At 32.1% G+C, this 18,407-nt stretch overlaps 1 protein-coding gene across 1 annotated transcript in view; it reads left to right on the top strand.

The window, feature by feature from the left end:
• LOC139495582 (uncharacterized) overlaps nucleotides 1–8,006 on the top strand; it is a 47,015-nt gene extending 39,009 nt beyond the window's left edge. The window contains exons 16-17 of the mRNA XM_071283858.1: nucleotides 2,554–2,718; nucleotides 7,747–8,006. Coding sequence (XP_071139959.1) covers nucleotides 2,554–2,718; nucleotides 7,747–7,985 — 404 coding nt within the window. The 3' untranslated portion in view covers nucleotides 7,986–8,006. The remainder of the gene's footprint in view (nucleotides 1–2,553; nucleotides 2,719–7,746) is intronic.
• Nucleotides 8,007–18,407: the final 10,401 nt, after the last annotated feature.

Below are 18,407 nucleotides of genomic sequence, written 5' to 3'. Positions count from 1 at the left end.
TTATGTGTGCAAAAAATGGGGCTTTGCCTCACCCAAAATGAATTTTATTAACCTGATAAATTCTTCAATAGGATAATTGCACACTGCAACTATTAACATGTACAATTGACTAAATTTCAACTTTATTAAAATTTTACAAAATTACAAAACAGTGCACCAGAATTCTGACATTTAGTCTAACCTTAAACCTAATATGTATTGCTATTACACCAAGTCAGAAAGTAACCTTTTTTATTTTATCGTTTGGATTTCTTGACCAGGCCTGATATTAATGTTTTGATGAAATTTGGCAAATTCATCAAAACATCAAAATGGTTAATTTCATGGGTTTCATACATGTACCTTGTTTTAGAGAAGAACCCTTCTCTTCCCCAAATGTCAGTTCAGAATTTGGCTTCCTTTTTTTTTCATAATAATGGTAATCATTTTAAAAATTTACATCTGAAAAAAAGGTTTTTCTTGAAACAAAAATCTAAATGTCATGATTAAATTGCTGATATGAAATTTGCATTATGCATGCACCTATTTTATTAAGACAAGGGGTAGCTTACATGTTCTACATGATATTTCTTTTTTTATGTTTCATATGATAGTCATTACCTGTTGCTTATTTGGTGTTAACATCAAAGGTGCCTAAACCTCTCTTGTGTTCTGTAGAGTGATGCGTTTTCCCTAGCCTAATGCGATTTACAGATTCACATATATGACACTTGACATAAACTATTCCTGTAACTCCATATGGTCTAACACCCAAAGAATTGTGCAAGTGTAAATTAATGGAACATGTGGTGCAGTGTTTTAACTGTTGTGCAATCAGATCTAGTTCACAAACATATCTACAATGATCTAGTGGTAGCAAATCAACTGGAAGAACTTCATCAAACAAGTCGTCAGAGTCACTTTTGCCAAATGTACAGTATGTATGATCAGACTCAAAGGGAAAGTTTGGTAATGTAATTTCCTTCTTCTTGTTACAGTTTTTTGTAAACACCAATTCTTGAACACGTTTTGATTTGGTTACATTTGGGCTTTTGGAAAATTTACCCCGTTTATTTCGTCGAGTTCTCATGGTTGTTTGTAGCAGACGATGGTGTAATTTTACGATTGTTGTTATTATTTTTATGACAAACACTTTTTTGTTTTTGTAATATCATTGCATGATTACTTACCAGATTATCTTCTTTACTGATGAAAAAACACGCCGATATGTAGTAGAGCTGATTATAGGTATACCTAAATTAATATCGTGACTCAATATTCACTGATACTAGTCTAGGTATCGACAAAAAGCAGCTTACTTCGTATGAATCATAGTCTTCATCTCGCCATCTTCTGTTTGCCGGAAGTAAATAAAGGCGACCGGAGACTATGCTAATCGATTTTAAAAAACAAAATATTGAAAACAATGATTGAAAATAGGTATCTATCTTCAAATTTTGTCATTCAATCATTTTATTGTGTCATTTGAAGTTTGCTTGTTATTTACGACAGCTTCCCTAGTGACGGCAATGATGCGCAACTTTGTGCGCAGAAGGCGCGAAAATTTGAACCCGCGAACCTCCTTAAGGTGGTACCTAACACTACAGGGAGATAACTCTGTAAAATCAGCAGAACGTTTTAATGACGTTGTGTTCATAAGGGAATATTAAGCTTCTCAATGATCAAAATAAGTGTTTGTCAAACTGCTATATAACCAGTGTAATTTTTCTGATTAAACCATTGGTTCAAATTTTTTGAAATTCATATATTTTTGTCAAAGGGTCAAAGTAAATACTTTGACAAAAATTTAAGAAAATTAAACGAGCCAAATTAATTTTAGTGAAAGTGTTAGGTACCACCTTAAATACACTTTCTTCAATCAATGAAATATAACTAACAGTGGATGTCGTGCTATCACCAATACCCAAGGATCATCAATTCGCAAGACCTGGTTCAGTAGTGAACAAAAAACGAGTTTGTTCCAAAACGCATAACACACGTTACTAGAATAACTTTTATAAACAAACAAAATGTTTGAAAAAAAACCTTGAAAATAAAAACAGGTATTATGCTAAGGTTGACGAACTGCTACCAGTTTAAGATAGAAAAGCATGGAGTGTAATACTTAAAGGGAGGAGACATTAAAACTCATAGTTTGAAATAGAGTGACAACACCATAGCTGAAACAGAAAATGACAGACAAATAAAAGTACTCAAGACACAACATAGAAAAGTAAAAACTAAGCAACATGACCCCCTGTTTCCCCCAAAAAATAACCACAACAACTGTTGGTGATCTCAGATGCGCCGGAAGGCTTATCAGATTCTCCTCCATATTTGACACCCGTCGTGTTGTTCACGTATATTAGAACCCGGTAATGTTTGGAAAATTCGCAACAAAATACTACCTTGAACGATTAACAACATGTTAAAAAGCAACGAATCCCATTTAATACCTAATAGTTGTTTACGCCAATGACAAATTGAATAAAGAAAAACACAATATTATAGCTTATATTTTAATTATTAACTTTAATTATACTTACAGTGATTATGCCTTCCTTTTTGTCACAGGTAACAACTTAATTCATTTGATATCATCAAACGGTGGGCACAAGTTACGTGTGAATTTGGAAGTGATGACTGGAGGAAAGTATTTTGCAGAATATTCAACATTTCGCTTAGAGGACGAAAGCAATAATTATTTACTTCATGTAACAGATTACAATGGGACTGCAGGTGAGAATTTTAAATTTCAAAAAGCTGCCGTTTTTTTAAATAGTTTTTAATTTCCTTTCCGACCACTGGTGGTAAGCGGATTGTCTTAAGGTATGGTTTACTGCAAACAATATTATTTGGTTCTCTGCATATGGTAAACAGAAATGAAGTTAAATAATTATGAAATGTACACAATTGTGATGTATTACAAACGCTTATCGTTTAGGAGTGACCAACTGATCAACTCGCAGTAGCAAAATAGTATGTTTGGGTTGAGTATATATATTTTTTCTACTGTGTATTCCCTCATATTTGATTTTAGAAAAAAAATTATTTACGACTTTTTATTATTTGCAATTATGTCGGCAGAAATTATTGTACGTACAACTTTGAACAACACTCTTTAGCTTTTGATCAACAATTGGAGTTCTTATAAACCATTGGCCTTTAATTATTCGGCTTTTGAGCGTTCCTGATGAAGTCGTGGATAAAGGTAAATTAAACCACTACGGGGGTAAATTCAGTAAAAAATCACCTGTTGACTTTATTGCTAACTTAGGTCTTGAATGAAATTTATCTCTCATTTACCTTTAAATTAAAAAGGTTTCAAATATCATTCATGAAAGTACAAATGTAGGGCTATCTTTTGCAACAATAAAAACATAGGGTCATGCGGCAATTTTGGACATTCACATGACGTTGTTTTATGCAAACACTATAGATTCGCACTTAATTCCTTTACTAACCGCCTTGACTTTCAACCCTGTAGTAAAAAAAAAATAGTACATTCAGCTGTTTTTTTATTTTTTATACTTTAGTTTTGATCCATCTATCAACAAATATGTATTATACACTTTATCTACCAATCAGATGCCACTGCTGGCAGAGATTTATTTCCCCGAGGCCCAGTAGTCAGCACTTTTTTTGTGCTAACATGAATTATCATTGAAATTGTTATATTTATAAATTACCTGTTTACAATTTTTTTAATTTTTGAAATACTATGGCTTTTCTACCTCAGGCATAGATTTTTTTTTTGGTATTTGGCAAAACTTTTAGTAATTTTGGTCCTCAATGCTCTTCAACTTTGTACTTTATTTGGCCTTTTTAATATTTTTGGATTCGAGCCTCACTGATGTGTCCTCTGTAAACGAAACGCGCGTCTGGCGTATATACAAAATTTAGTCCTGGTATCTATGATGGGTTTATTCAGAAGAGCACAGGACTTCAGTTTTTTATAAAAGCTCTCCTCCAAATGGGTAGTCCCTGATGACATATAGTTATTTACTGAATTTACCCCTACAACTATTTGTCTCGTGGGTTTATTTTATAAATTATCTTGTGACATTGACTGTCCATTTTGTTTTGTTTCGTTCCATTCGTTTTCTTCCGTTTTGCACTTTACAGGTATTCCTATGTTCATCCCTTTTAGTTTTTATTATTTAGTGAAAGTTTTGAAATTTCAGAAATTTAAAAAAAAATGAATTTTGAATTGATGTGTGAGACCGACTTTGCTATATTTTACCTTTAATATTACATGAAACTTCACAAATATATCATAACATATATTCGTATAATAAAAGACACTTTTAAAACTCTTGACTTGCCTTATTCCGAGAATTAAATAAAGAGTAACGACCATCATGCTCGAATATTTGAACATTCTTATGGTAACAAACTGTGCGCCTCTTCTATCCGAAACCTTCTCATGATTCGAAGCTCTTTCAGAAAGCTACCAAACAAACAAAATATTAAAGAAGCCAGATCAATTGATTTAGGCATATGTCATGGTTTTCCCCTACGAAGTTCTGATGAATATCCGATGACTAATCCTTTTGCAGTTTTGATTGAAGTTTAGGGATGTCAGATAAATTGATAATGTTCTCTCTCTATTTTTAATTAAAAATTCAGATATGGCTCCATTATAATATCCTTCGGAATTGTTTTTTTTTTAAGAAACAAGAGACACGGCTTCCTCTGTCTCCTTTTTAGACTTATACCTCGACTTTGACCTAATCGGACATCTTAGAACATGAATCACAAATGACAAATGAGACGATTTTAATTTTGAAATTATTAATTTCACACAGCAATAAATTAACTTCACCTCTTCATAAAAAAAAAACATGTCCCAACTAATTCGGTATTCAAGACTTTACTTTTTTTTTTTTTTTTTTTATTCAACAACAATATATCACATGCTGTTAACAGATTTCTTCACTGGTACTTCAGTAAAGATCCCTGTTTGTTAGTACCTTAAGACCAGGGTATCTTCAGGTAGTATTTTTATAATTTTGTTAGTTTATATATTATTTGTCATTATACATTGTTTATCATTAAATACATTGATTCTCTATAATTTTACAATTATAACTTTGAATATGAACTTTATATTTATATATTGTAACTATCTGATAGATGTTGGGGATAAAAACAGAATCACGGGTTATTTAAGCGTGTTCCGAATTTGATTTGTGGTTTAATGTATTTCTCTGTTGTCCGGTATAACGGTAAATTCATTTGTCATTTTTTGTGTGGATTATAATTACTTTCACCACGTGCTTGCCAAATTTAAATGAATTAGCCACGGAAGGTAGGTTTACATAAGAATCTTGTTCTCATAATGTATTAAGCATAATTTGCATATCTTATGTATAATATAAAGTTACAGTATATAGATTTAAGGAAAAAGTACATTTGTACTTTCACTTTCAAAACTCATTGAAAAAAAACCCATCTATCAAACAATTGAAGTACAAGGAGCTCTGTAAAATACATAAAATATTGCAATACTGACAATAATGCTGTCAAATATAAGAATATATCTTTTCTAGTATCCCTTTACCTTCAATATTAATATATTTTTTTTGTAATAATAATCCTATTTTAAATTCTGACCTAAAAACATTGTATATGTTGATATTTTGTGTTCTATATTCTGACAAGTAATGTATTTTGTGAATAGTAAATACAATAACTGTAAGTAGAAAGTTTATTTCATAATAATGTTCATCATTAATTTTATATCCCCAGATTAAATTTTTTTCAGTGAGAATGTGTCTACCAATCTTAACTAATTCAAGTATCTTATATATTTCTCCCCAAAACTCATCTAAAAAGTGGCATGTTACAAAGAAATGTTTATAGTCTTCTGTAACGTTACAAAAATTACAAGACTTTACAGCTGCTATTCAGACTGTATGAAACGTCACCAGTGTCAAAGCAGAAAGTTGACGAACCAGGAGGATGTCAAAGAACGTCTCGTCTTTTTCTTAAAAGGTCAATAGGAATACACGTTGTTGATCATCTTAATTATGTGTTACAATGTTTTTTTATTGATCTGTGTATATTTGTAACGTTTGATCTTTATTCCGTTTTTTGTAATATACAATTGGCGTAACTTGGTATTTATACATCTCGCCATTTTATTATTTAAAGTGCATTATTTTCAGTAAACTATTGTGCTGTGAGAATTTTTAAATTCTTGTCTCACATTTTTGTTTATGTACTTTGTCTATAGAGTGTATATGAGCCATTTTGAATTTGAATCGTTATTTGTTTTGTAATGATTAAGATGAGAATACTATGTTGATGGTGGTACCTCAATTTTAGACGAGTTTACCGATTTTGTTTTGGTCACACATTGATGTCAATTTTCCTAAGAGTACGGTAATTTTGATGTTTACTTTTTATCTTCCTCCGACCCGCAGTTAAATCCTCACTAATATGCGACGTATTTTTGACTGTTCAGGATTTTAAGGTTCGCAACCACACCGATTAGAAGCCGTAGATTGGATGTTGCAAGGCTAAATAACTGTCCCTATCAAATATACCGTCGTTTCCCCTTGACAGTCCAAATTATCCCGGCCTTCATCGATGACGTCCTCTATTACAGGACCTATCTATTGTAGTAGTTGCTAATATGTCCTCTTCATGAACATGCATGAGAGTCTTCCAATGGACGTTAAACAACCAAATATTTAGGGTATAAAAGACAATTCTACATTTAAGAGTCTACATTCCTAATCATTGAAACTGATGTTAAGGATTATGTGTTGATTCAATGCGAAACATACGGAAATTTTATAGAAAATCCACAGCCTTTCCCCTTGTACTGTCATATTTGGCAATTCGATGCTTGATAAAGGATTATTGCATGCAGTGCTAACAATGATTTCCTTAAAAAGTTTATCAATTTAGATATTGGTTAAACAAATATAAATATGGACCAATTCAAGTACACCTTCTAGACTGCGCTCGGCTTCAGTGTCTCAGCACGAGGTTTTTTGGACTGTTAAGGTTATTAAAGACTTTTTCATGTTTTTGTAAACAAAAAACGCTAGCACATCATAAAAAAAAAGTGAGTAATCTATGTTTAAAATTTTATAACAAAAATCTCTATATGAAAGTCTGTGGATTTCCTACAAAAACCTTGGTTTTATTTTCACAAAATTCTCTTTTTCTATTTAATGCAATTGAAAAATATATAATTATGTTTTGCACGAAGTTTTTATGCTGTTTAGAAGTTTCGTAATTTACATAGCCCAGACGGGGTCATAAACATTTTTAAATTTTAAAAAACTTTGTTTGATTTTAACGTTTGAATCCGGGTTTTTCAATGCCTCACGATTTAGTTATATTTTGAATTTCTAATATTTATCTTTGAACATCACTGATGAGACACAAAGTGTCCAAATATGCATTTGGTGTATTAGTATCTTAATAATGATGTTTACTTTGAAATTTTTGTTGTTTTAACAGGCATTTTCAATAATACTAAAAAAAAAAACGTTTCAAACTAAACTGTTCAAGCAAGTTTGATATGTAGCAATTGTCCCAGTTCTTTGTGTCAGTGAATCTATTTTATAAACTTTGATTTTGCTCATTCTCGTGTTGTTTTTAGATTCTTTATGCATCTTTCGTCATCGAGTTGTTATTAAGCTAATCATTTTATAGTTCTAACATTTACGACTCTTACATAAAGTGTTGAGATAAAAATCAATATTTTATTACCATTATAACCATAACAATTTAATCAATTTTAAATAGGAGACAGCATGTATAATGTTGATACTGCCGGAAGAGCTAATGGTGTATCATTTTCAACAAAAGACCGGGACCATTCTAGTAACTGTCCTCATACGTATAAGGGTGGTTGGTGGTACTCCGGTTGTGAATATTCAGATATTAATGGACGAAGTGATGTCAATGGTAACCCGAATATCATGAACTGGAACTATAATTTAGGTCGAGTTATATCAAAGAGCATGATGATGATAACAAAATAATAAAACAGAACAGTAGTCCTTTTTATAGTTTAGTCAATCATTATTTAAGACGTATGAAATCAATTTATTTATTTCAGTTTTAACGAAAGGTTGATATTAAAAGGTCATGAATTTTAAAGTAAGGTAAATTAAAAAGAACATGCATTATTTTTCTATTGATTTACCAACATGCATAGAAATAGGAAGATGTGGTGTGAGTGCCAATGAGACAACTCTCAATCCAAATAACAACTTATAAAATACATACATACTTTTGAATATATGATACCAGTTTCAGGGCTACTGAAGGAGCAGAAGCTGCATAATATCAAATGAAGGTAGAAGTCATCATAAGTTATTAATAATATATTATGAATAAAACAATTCAATTGAAGTTTTTAATATCATGTTCAGCTTTTTAGCTCACCTGACCTGAAAGGTCAAGTGAGCTTTTCTCATCACTTGGCGTCCTGCGTCCATCGTCCGTCGTCCGTAAACTTTTACAAAAATCTTCTCCTCTGAAACTACTGGGCCAAATTTCACCAAACTTGGCCACAATCATCCTTGAGGTATCTAGTTTAAAAAATGTGTCCGATGACCAAAGCATTTAGAGCAAATCTGACGTGGGGTAAAATTGTTGATCAGGTCAAGATCTATATGCCCTGAAATTTTCAGTCGAATCGAACAACCTGTTGTTAGGTTGCTGCCCCTAAATTGGTAATTTTAAGGAAATTTTGCAGTTTTTGGTTATTATCTTGAATACTATTATAGATAGAGATAAAATGTAAACAGCAATAATGTTCAGCAAAGAAAGATCTACAAATTAGTCAACATGACCAAAATTGTCAGAGAACCCCTTAAGGAGTTATTGTCCTTTATAGTCAATATTGAACAACTTTTCGACATTTTTGTAACTTGTACAAAGATCTTCTTTTCTAAAACAATGGACCAAATCTAACCAAACTTGGCCACAATCATTACTAGGGTATCTATTTTAACCTGCTACCAACCAAGATGGCAGACATCAGTAAATACAGTAACAGGTGAGCGACACAGGCTCTTGGGAGCCTCTAGTTTTAAACTGTTTGTGTTGTCAGACACATGTAGAACATGTTTATTTGAATCGTTAGTTGACTGGTAACAATTTCCAGTCGCAGATACAAGAAGTCCCTCTACAGTTATCGAATGCTCCAGATTTATAGTTGATTCTCAAAATATACTGATAAAAATTCCTTTGGAGAAGCTTACACAATTTATATTGTTAGAATTAATTGATTCTATTCGTGTCAATAAAAGGTTATTTTAAAGAATAATTACACAATCTTTTACCGGTTGCTCATGATTCGTTACAAGCTTCATCCGCCAAGAATATCATATAGAGGAGAATGATATCATCACTGAATAAGGCAAACAATGCCACATTACTGAATTTAAATTCATATATCAAGGTTTATAATTGACAAAATAGACCGGACGATAAATGTGAGGTTGTGGGGGCGTTTCGTGTTATTCCTGATTGAAATGACCAAGGTACATTCTCTCTGATATTTTTTCAAATAGCGCCGATTACATTTGTTATTCTTTAATGAAGAAAGCCTTCAAAACTAAAATACAAATAATAATAGCCCTTTTGTGATAATTCGGCATTAGTTAAAACTCGTCTGAACCTAAAGATTTCCGTTACTGATGAGGCCAATATAACCTTAAGTAAATTTTACAAATTAAAACTATGCATTTGTAAGCAGTTACTCTGCATCCTTTTCTAGTAGACAGCTAAAAGAATGTCTAACGAGTAGGGTCTGACAGCAGAAAAAAGAATCACCATCAGTTATGAGTCATTGGTACCTTTGCCATAGTAGCGTCAAAAAATTTTAATAATGAATTTTTAATGAGGCTATCTGAGCCCTTCAAAGTTAATCAAATACTATTGACAAATAAACAGTTAGTTCAATGTCTTCTAGGGTAATTTAGAAATTACGGATAGTTATGATGTCTACACGTTGTTATATGCATGAATTATTGAACTACAAATGGCAATGTTGGTGCATACTTTTTGTAAATCATATTACAGCTTTACCTAACAGATATTTAACAAACATTTACAACTTTGTAAACACATTTTGTGTCAAAAACTCATTTTCGGCTGGCCCATCCTCATACTTAAATTTTACAAATAAACTTAGATACATTGATTTTTTTTAACGCTAGACGCGAGTTTCGTCTACATAACACTCATCAGGGACGCTCGAATTAAAAAAAGGTGATATAGGTCAAATAAAGTACGAAGTTGAAGAGCATTGAGGACCAAAAACTCCTAAACGTTTTATCAAAAACAGGTACCCAGTGGTTTTAAATAAAATCAAAAAAGATACCAGGATTGAAATTTTTATTTGCACCAAACGCGCGTTCAGTCTGTAAAAAGACTCATGAGTGACGCTCGAATAAAATAAGTATAACAAAATATAAACCACGACGTGGAATTTAACATTCTGGACCAAAATGTTTTCCAAATATAGCTAAGGTGATCTATTTCTGAGGGAGAAAGGCCTAGTATTGCAAACATTTAAAGTTTTGTTAACAATTAAATAATAATTATTACCATATCAATGATAATTCTGGTCAACACAAAAGTGCTGACTACTGGGCTGGTGACACATTTCTGGGGAACTGCAATTCCATCAGCCGTGGTATTGTTTACCTACATGGGGGGGGGGGGGGGTCATATATTTGCCTCCTCATGCCGCTAAAGTTATATAAAACACGTATATTTCCATAGCACGTTTATTTCAAAGTGCCAGAAAACATCACACGACAAATATGCATCAATATACAAAGGGAAACAACTCTAAAGACTTTACCATTACATATCAAACAATCGACCCAGTGGTTTTAATTAAAATCAAAATATATATCAGGATTAAAATTTTGTATATGCGCCAGTTAAAAGATTTAAGATTAAGTCATTTTGACAGTTTTTACAGATTTGTACAGAATGAAGTTCGTTGTTTTAGGTTTGGGAAGGGGGGGTTCATTTTGGACATTATTTCGTAATTATTTATACTACTGAATCAACTTTGAATACTTCAAATTGTTGTAAATGATCTTTTGATTTACTTATACTTAGACTGTTTCAATGGTTATATATTTGTGCCTTTTAAGTAAGGGGTTACGCCTCTAGGGAACATAAGTTCACTTCTGGTATGTCGTTGTAGTTTTTTAAAGGCAGTGCTTTAAGGCCTGACTTTCAAGTCATCGTGTTCATCTTTTCTTACTAACAAATCTATGTTGGGGTTCATTTGGCCAGAAATAGATCCGGAAATGTTTAATTTTCTCCTCCTACTTTTTGTGGTATGAAATGGTTTTGTTTCTTTCATTTACATTGGGAAATAAAGAAACGATCAGTGTGTATTGTTCGTTTTTAAAACTTGTTATTAATGTGTATTTTGCATTATAAGCAGTCAAACTGATTACAAACTATCATTATTTGAATTCCATGTGGGAAGAGGTCGGGTCAATTTCGAGTACTATCTGCCATCTAAAGATATTTTAAAATCATTTCAGTCGTTGATATTACAATTAAAAGTCGACTGAACATGAATTATATTGCATATTATACAATTTAAAGCATGTTTCTGTACGTGAAGCCGTATCACGTTTTAGTTATTTCGGTCTCAGTTATATAAAGTATGAAATTATCGTTCCTGAATAGGTGGCGCCGTTGTAGCCGATCTGGGTATCACTAATTAGAGACAAGAAGCGTCAATAACATTCATTTAGGGACAATAAGCGTCAAGAAGACTATTTAGCGACAAAACATAAATATTTAATGTCATTGAAACAACTTATTCCCAATAGATATTGAAAAAAATGCATTATTTTTATTAAAGGGGCAGTTATAAAACATTTTTTTATATTACATTGATAGATAAAAAATTAAATTTTTGTAAAGAAGAACGGAATTGTCTAGTTTTTATTGAATATAAAGAATATGTTTTATGCACACTCTAAATATTGAAAATCAAAACAAAGATTTTTCATCTTACTTTTAAAGAATTTATTGAATCAAAACCATGCAATATCATTTCCTTTCTAACAGTGAAATTCGTCGTTTTTGATAGGAACATCATTAATAGGTGTGGCTTCACACTATCACACCAAATGAGAATAGCCTCGTGAGAAAATAGCGATTCGCTTGTCCCTTGTTTCTTATTGTCGCTTCGTCACTAAATATTCTTTTTGTCGCTAAAATTCTTCTTGTCTCTAATTAGTGAGACCGGCCGGTTCCGTCCTTATCTATCGTTTCTGCACTGCAAAACAATCACATTTTCAATTTAGACAATTAACGATGCCTAGTCCTTGTTGTTGTGTACCTGAGTGTCATTTAAGAGGAGGACATGCATTTCCAAATGACTTAATAAGTAGGAAAAGTTGGATCAACGCCATGGCTCATACGTAGATTGTCACGATGAAATCGTGGAGTACGTCTCAATCAACTGTTGTTTGCAAGGCACATTTTACCGAAAACGACTACGTGCAGGAAACTATTCATGGTAAAACTTTTGTTCTTTAAGAAATATATACTGTTATTTATATAATCGCCATGCAATTAAACCAAAGTCTGTTTGCAACCGCAATTATCGTTTTAGAATTAAAAAAAAGGGGAATTATTCAAGACGTCATAATTTTTGAGATTACGATTCAATGTGATCTGTTTGAGATTTTTTGGTGAATGCTACAATTATTTTAGCAGTAATTGTGTTAATTTATGATGTAATGACAGGAATGTATACTATGCCTCATAGGCTTTCTTGAAAAATATCAATGACAATGTAAACAGGAACAAAACAATGACATGAATAATGCTCTCTTCTATATTATAGTTATTTAGGTATGTGTGTTGCATAAGTCTTTCACAAGTTTCAAAATAGCTAATGTTATAAAACTTTTTTCAGGGCACAAATCCACCTTAAAGAGACTTATGTCTACTGTCATTACCAGCCTATTTTCATGCACCATTTGCAAGCAAGAGACTGAATGGTTTGCAAAAATAAAAATCAGGACAGTGTCCCGTTAGAAAAAAAGAACTGAAATGGATGAATATTGTAGGAGAAATCTAGAGGAAAGTTTTGATTTGTGAAATTGTTTTTCCTGAAAAGGTCAATCTCCTGCAGAAAGGATTTATGACTGTCCACCACTAACTGACGAGCTAATGTTGAGCTTCACAGATGGACTTACACAAACAACACCATCAATGCCTATGTTTTCAGCACAGATTTCGCAAACCATGACACAGTCGTGCATTTTTTATGTCCCATTAATCAATATTTTGTTTTCTGGTCTGTGCGTCCGTTCGTCCCGCTTCAGGTTAAAGTTTTTGGTCGAGGTAGTTTTTGGTGAAGTTGAAGTCCAAACAACTTGAAACTTAGTACTCTTAATACCAAATTAGAGATTTTATCCCATTTTCACGGTCCTCTGAACATAGAAAATGATAGCGGATGGGACATCCGTGTACTTTGGACACGTTCTTGTTTATACCTGTTAAGAGTATATACCTAATTTATTTTTATATAAATAAATCTATATTGTGTAATTTCAGAACTTGTATTTTGCCAAAGGATGCATAAATGAAAGTGGTGCAATTCATTTTGCTTTGATATATAGATTTGCATTACAATTGTACATGTTATTGTAATGCATATAAAAATAAGGAGATGTAGTATAAACATGATATTTAGTGAGTTTATCAAACTAAAGTGCATAAGAAATGGGTATAAGCAGTTACAGGTACTACTGTACAATCTCTAACAATGAGAAAAACTCATACCGTAAAGAGAATTTCATAGATTTACAAGTAAGTTTTGTTTTTGTGTTGAATCATTTTCTTCTATTGTCTTAATTGCAAATATGGGAAGTGGTTAAACCTAATGAGACAGCTATTATGACCACCAGATATCATTGTTTTCTTAATTAAAAACTCCTTTTTCATTCTTACCGGTAAATTACTTTATCATGTTTATACTGAAAAATAAGTTTGCTTGGAGTTAGAAAAAGTATGGTCATCAAAAAAAGAGTTGATATGTTACTATGTACATTTACCATTATGTTACTTGGTGTTCTTGCAATACACACAGTACGGTGACTAGTCAATCTTTGTGAACTACTTTTCATAGGATGGGAGTCATTGAATATGCGTATATAATCAATAATTAAAAATAGTCTATTAATATTAATAAGGAAAAGTTTTTTTATTTCTTAAAAATGCATCTTAAATACTACAAACCACCTCTGTACTAGGGCAGATAATGATATAACTGGACTAGAAATACACGCCACCTGTAATTAACTGCCTTTACAGCGCTTTCGCGCTTTGATTTTTAATTAACTTGTTGTTCAAGCTTTACCTTTACAGCAAATGTTTTTAAAATGATATTGTTTGTATTTCTCGCCTTATTATGTTTTATTGGCTGCCCATGTTGTTCTTACGTTGTATTGTTACACCAATTTCTCAGAAAACGGGTAAGATAGAGCGATCACAAACATGTTTAACCGTGCAATATTCTTGCTATGCCGGTCCCAAGTCAGGAGTCTGTTGTCAGTAGTTGTCGTTGGTTTCTGTCTGTCAATTTTGTTTCTCGTTAACTGTTTTTGTTCTAAACTTGGACCTTAGTTTTCTCAATTGATTTTTTTCATAATTTTCATGTCGAGACCTTTTATAGACAACCACATGGTATGGGATTTCTCATTGTTGAAGACCGTACGATTGCCATAAATACTTCATCCTCTTTATTTAAACTTTTTGTGGATAGTTATCACAATGGCAATCATACCACGTCTTCTGAACCTAATGATAACCACTTAGCAATTAATCAAAAAACAGGAATAACAGTTTTTTTAATTGAACAATTGATTACTTAAACGATTTTATAGTAAAATGATATTTTGATTAAACCCTACGATTCAGTAGAACTCTCAAGTATAATAATGCCACGATATGTTATTGTAGACCTATACAAACTGATTTTAAAATATGACAAAAGAAGAGTTAGTCACTAGTTCACCTCCGATACCTTTTTTTGTTCGATTTGATCAAACTTTTTTTGTTTTTTGTTCTATTAATGTTTTTGTTGAATTTTTGTCAATGCTTTTTCGTCTGTTTTTCATTGTCCTATCTTTCGATTTTGTTCTATTGTCTTTATCGTATATTTTTTGCTGTTTCATTGTCCGCATCATATCAATATCAGAGCTTATTTGACCCTTTCGTATCGATATCGGTAGCTTATGGTCCCACTATTATTGCCCTGATAGTATCGATATTTTTGAAAATTTGGTTGAAGTCATACACCCGTGTTGTTAATGTATTGACTTAATATTGCGGATTGTTTTAATTTCATGCATTTCATATTCATATGAGTATTTGGACCATGTTGGTATATTAGAAAACTTTATAAAAACTAATGATTGCTACATCATGCAATTGTATTATTTACAATTCAAATAGAATTAAATATTGATGCCAAAGTTACTTTTCATCGCTAATTGAATTCTTGCATTTATGCGTGGGGTGACATTTACTTCCACACGGTATCATAGCTTTTCTTGGGTCCTGGGTCATTCCGATGTGTCTAAGGTGTTTTTAAAAAGCTCTAGATCTCCAATATCGTTACAAGACTGAAGTACATCATATCACTAGACAATTTTGAAAATTAAACTAGGGTCCTTGCCTGTGACTTCATTCATTTTATTTAAAAACAAAAACACGTATAAGTATAAACATTCTGAGTATTGCACCGCTAAATAAATTGTAATTATATAACGTTTCAGAAGCAGGCAAATTATTAGACTCTTTATCCTGTCGACTTTTACGTCAGTTTTTAGTTGACTTCTTGTGTAACAGTTCATTAAGATATTTTTGGAAGTTATCTTCCCAGTTCGACATTTTGCCATTTATTCATAATAACATACGATCATAACCATACGTGTATGGTCCACATACTTATATGGTCCGGAACATATATATATCATTTACCCAATCGGCTTCCAATATTATATCAACTTTCTGCAGATATTGCCTGATGTATTTTTCTCAGACATTTGTTCTCGTGTTTGTTTTTGTCATCGTCATTAATATATTCACTTTTAAACATTTGATACAGGTTGTTTTGTACCATATATCCTTCAAAGCGTGTGGCATTCCATTAAAACTAACATCATCCTTTACCACAACTATAATCGTGTTATGTCTTCCATTTTCTAACAGAAATGATTTAAACTTTTTTATCACATATTTTGTACTGATATGTACGTTTTTGCATGGCCAATAATAGCCGGAAGTCAAGGTTGGTTATCAGCTCTCGGGGCCGATATCGATATCAGCCCTCGAAATCCATATCAAGCCCCCGAGTTTAACTTCCGGTTATCTGTCAATCAAAGGCTATTTGTAAACAAGTTGAACACAATGAAAAGAAATTTAAAAAGTTACAAATGTGCTGTAGAAGAACAAAGTAGAAATCCCAAAAGTTCCCGTAAAATTTTGACGTCATGAAGAATTTAGAAAATATATGACGCCACACTGGAATGAGTATCGATATAGGATTCTTCCTAAGCATTTTTTAACATTTGTAATTTAACACTTTAAAGTCGTTTAATATTTGCAATTCTTAGAATTAATATGTTTATTGTTAATTATTTCTGAAACTTTTCACAAAACGTTGTTAACCTACTGTGATACTTTTTTTTAACTCACATTGATACATTTATTTATTTTTTTCGTTGAATATCTTTTGATTTTTGATGAAATATCAAACATAATTTGTTGTAAGCTATTTGTTTTCTCCTGCTTGAAAATATGTGATAAATAGATTATAACATGTCATTTTCCATATGGTCCATGGTGTCAGCCCATGACCCATATCAAGCCCTCGGGCTAAAGCCCTCTGGCTTGATATGGGAGTCTATGGCTGATACCAGGGCCATATGGAAAATGCCATGTAATAATCTATAAGTACAATTGCATAACACAATCTTGCTTTACGGCAAATATATACACCTATAATTATGGTGAATATGAAGTAAGAAATAAACATGTACACAACTACTTGTGAATAGTTCTCGCACCTAAATTTGATGTTGGTATTGAATTCGAAAGCCTCTTGCATAGTTCCGTCTTCTTGCAAGCAACGTAACAATTGGAAATCACTTAAAGATGCGTTTGAGGCTTCTACGCTTTTGTTAACGTTTTCTTTCATGACAATGCACGTATATAAAGACATGTTCACCTAAAACAGAATAGATATATTTGTAGGCATTTCTATGTACCATTTCGCAGTCCTACTTATGTTACTTATAAACGAACAGGGAAACATTACTTCAAGTTGTATTTTTTTTAAATCTTCTTGTCTTTCTATGTAAATAAAATAGCGGCCACCCATCACCATCGACGTTTCTACTTCATTTACGGATCTGTGTTCAAGACAAGTACTGGAGTAGACACCCCATGAAGGATGGGCTAAATTATTGTACAAACCATCCATATCAGTTATAAAATACGAATAAGCTTCTCCACATATTAAATTTGTCCTTGTAATAACATCTGATAACGGTTAATATCAATCTGTGTTTCATTGTACAAGTAATGATAACCGTAAAATGTATTATCCGTGTACTTTTTCCCAGCCTTTGCCAAAGATAGTTAAAGGAGGAGTCATATTTTGTTCCTTTTACAACTCCATGTCTTCCTACCTCATGTTTAAAATTAAACATGCCACAGTCTTGTCGGTTTGGTGTGTCTCTTAACAGTTTACCTATAACAAGAAAATAAAAGATGTGTTTACTATAGTATAGTGATAAGAAGGTTTTTATTCACAATGTAGCAACAACAAATGCGAAAACGTTAACCAAAAAATACATGGATGTGTCCTGCTGTCTAATTTCTTGGTAATTATGTATTGATTTATGTTGGCACATGCATTGTTAGATAAACCAGTATATATGTAGTCTTCTTTAACTTAGTTTTGTTTGCTTCAAAATGCTTTAATGTTCAATCATTACTTTAGTGTGTTATGCCTAACTATGACTTTGAAATGAAGACTGACAGCAGAAAAAAAGTTCTGTTTTTCTCCTTTGGGACCCCAAAGATTACAAGTAATATCCTTGAATTCAACCCAAAACATAATCATTGCCGCAATAGGATGTCAATTTGCCTATACGGTAGGTCTGTACGGCATGTAGGGCCGTTAATTCCGATACCTCGTGTACAGATTGCGTGCCATGCTTTTTTAACGTTTGTGACATGTTTTAAAGAAACTGATATCAAAAATCATCTTCCTATATCTATATACATTGTTTTATTGTACGAATAAATATGTAGATAATTGTCATCATAATTTTATTATGCATAATATTTCTTACTATTGTTACTAGCGTCAGGAAAGTGGGAGTCATATT

The sequence above is a fragment of the Mytilus edulis genome, chromosome 11 (assembly GCF_963676685.1).
Source record: "Mytilus edulis chromosome 11, xbMytEdul2.2, whole genome shotgun sequence".
In the NCBI taxonomy this organism is placed as follows: domain Eukaryota; kingdom Metazoa; phylum Mollusca; class Bivalvia; order Mytilida; family Mytilidae; genus Mytilus; species Mytilus edulis.
The sequence above is the reverse complement of the archived record's forward strand: the minus strand, read 5'-3'. Positions and strand labels throughout refer to the sequence as shown.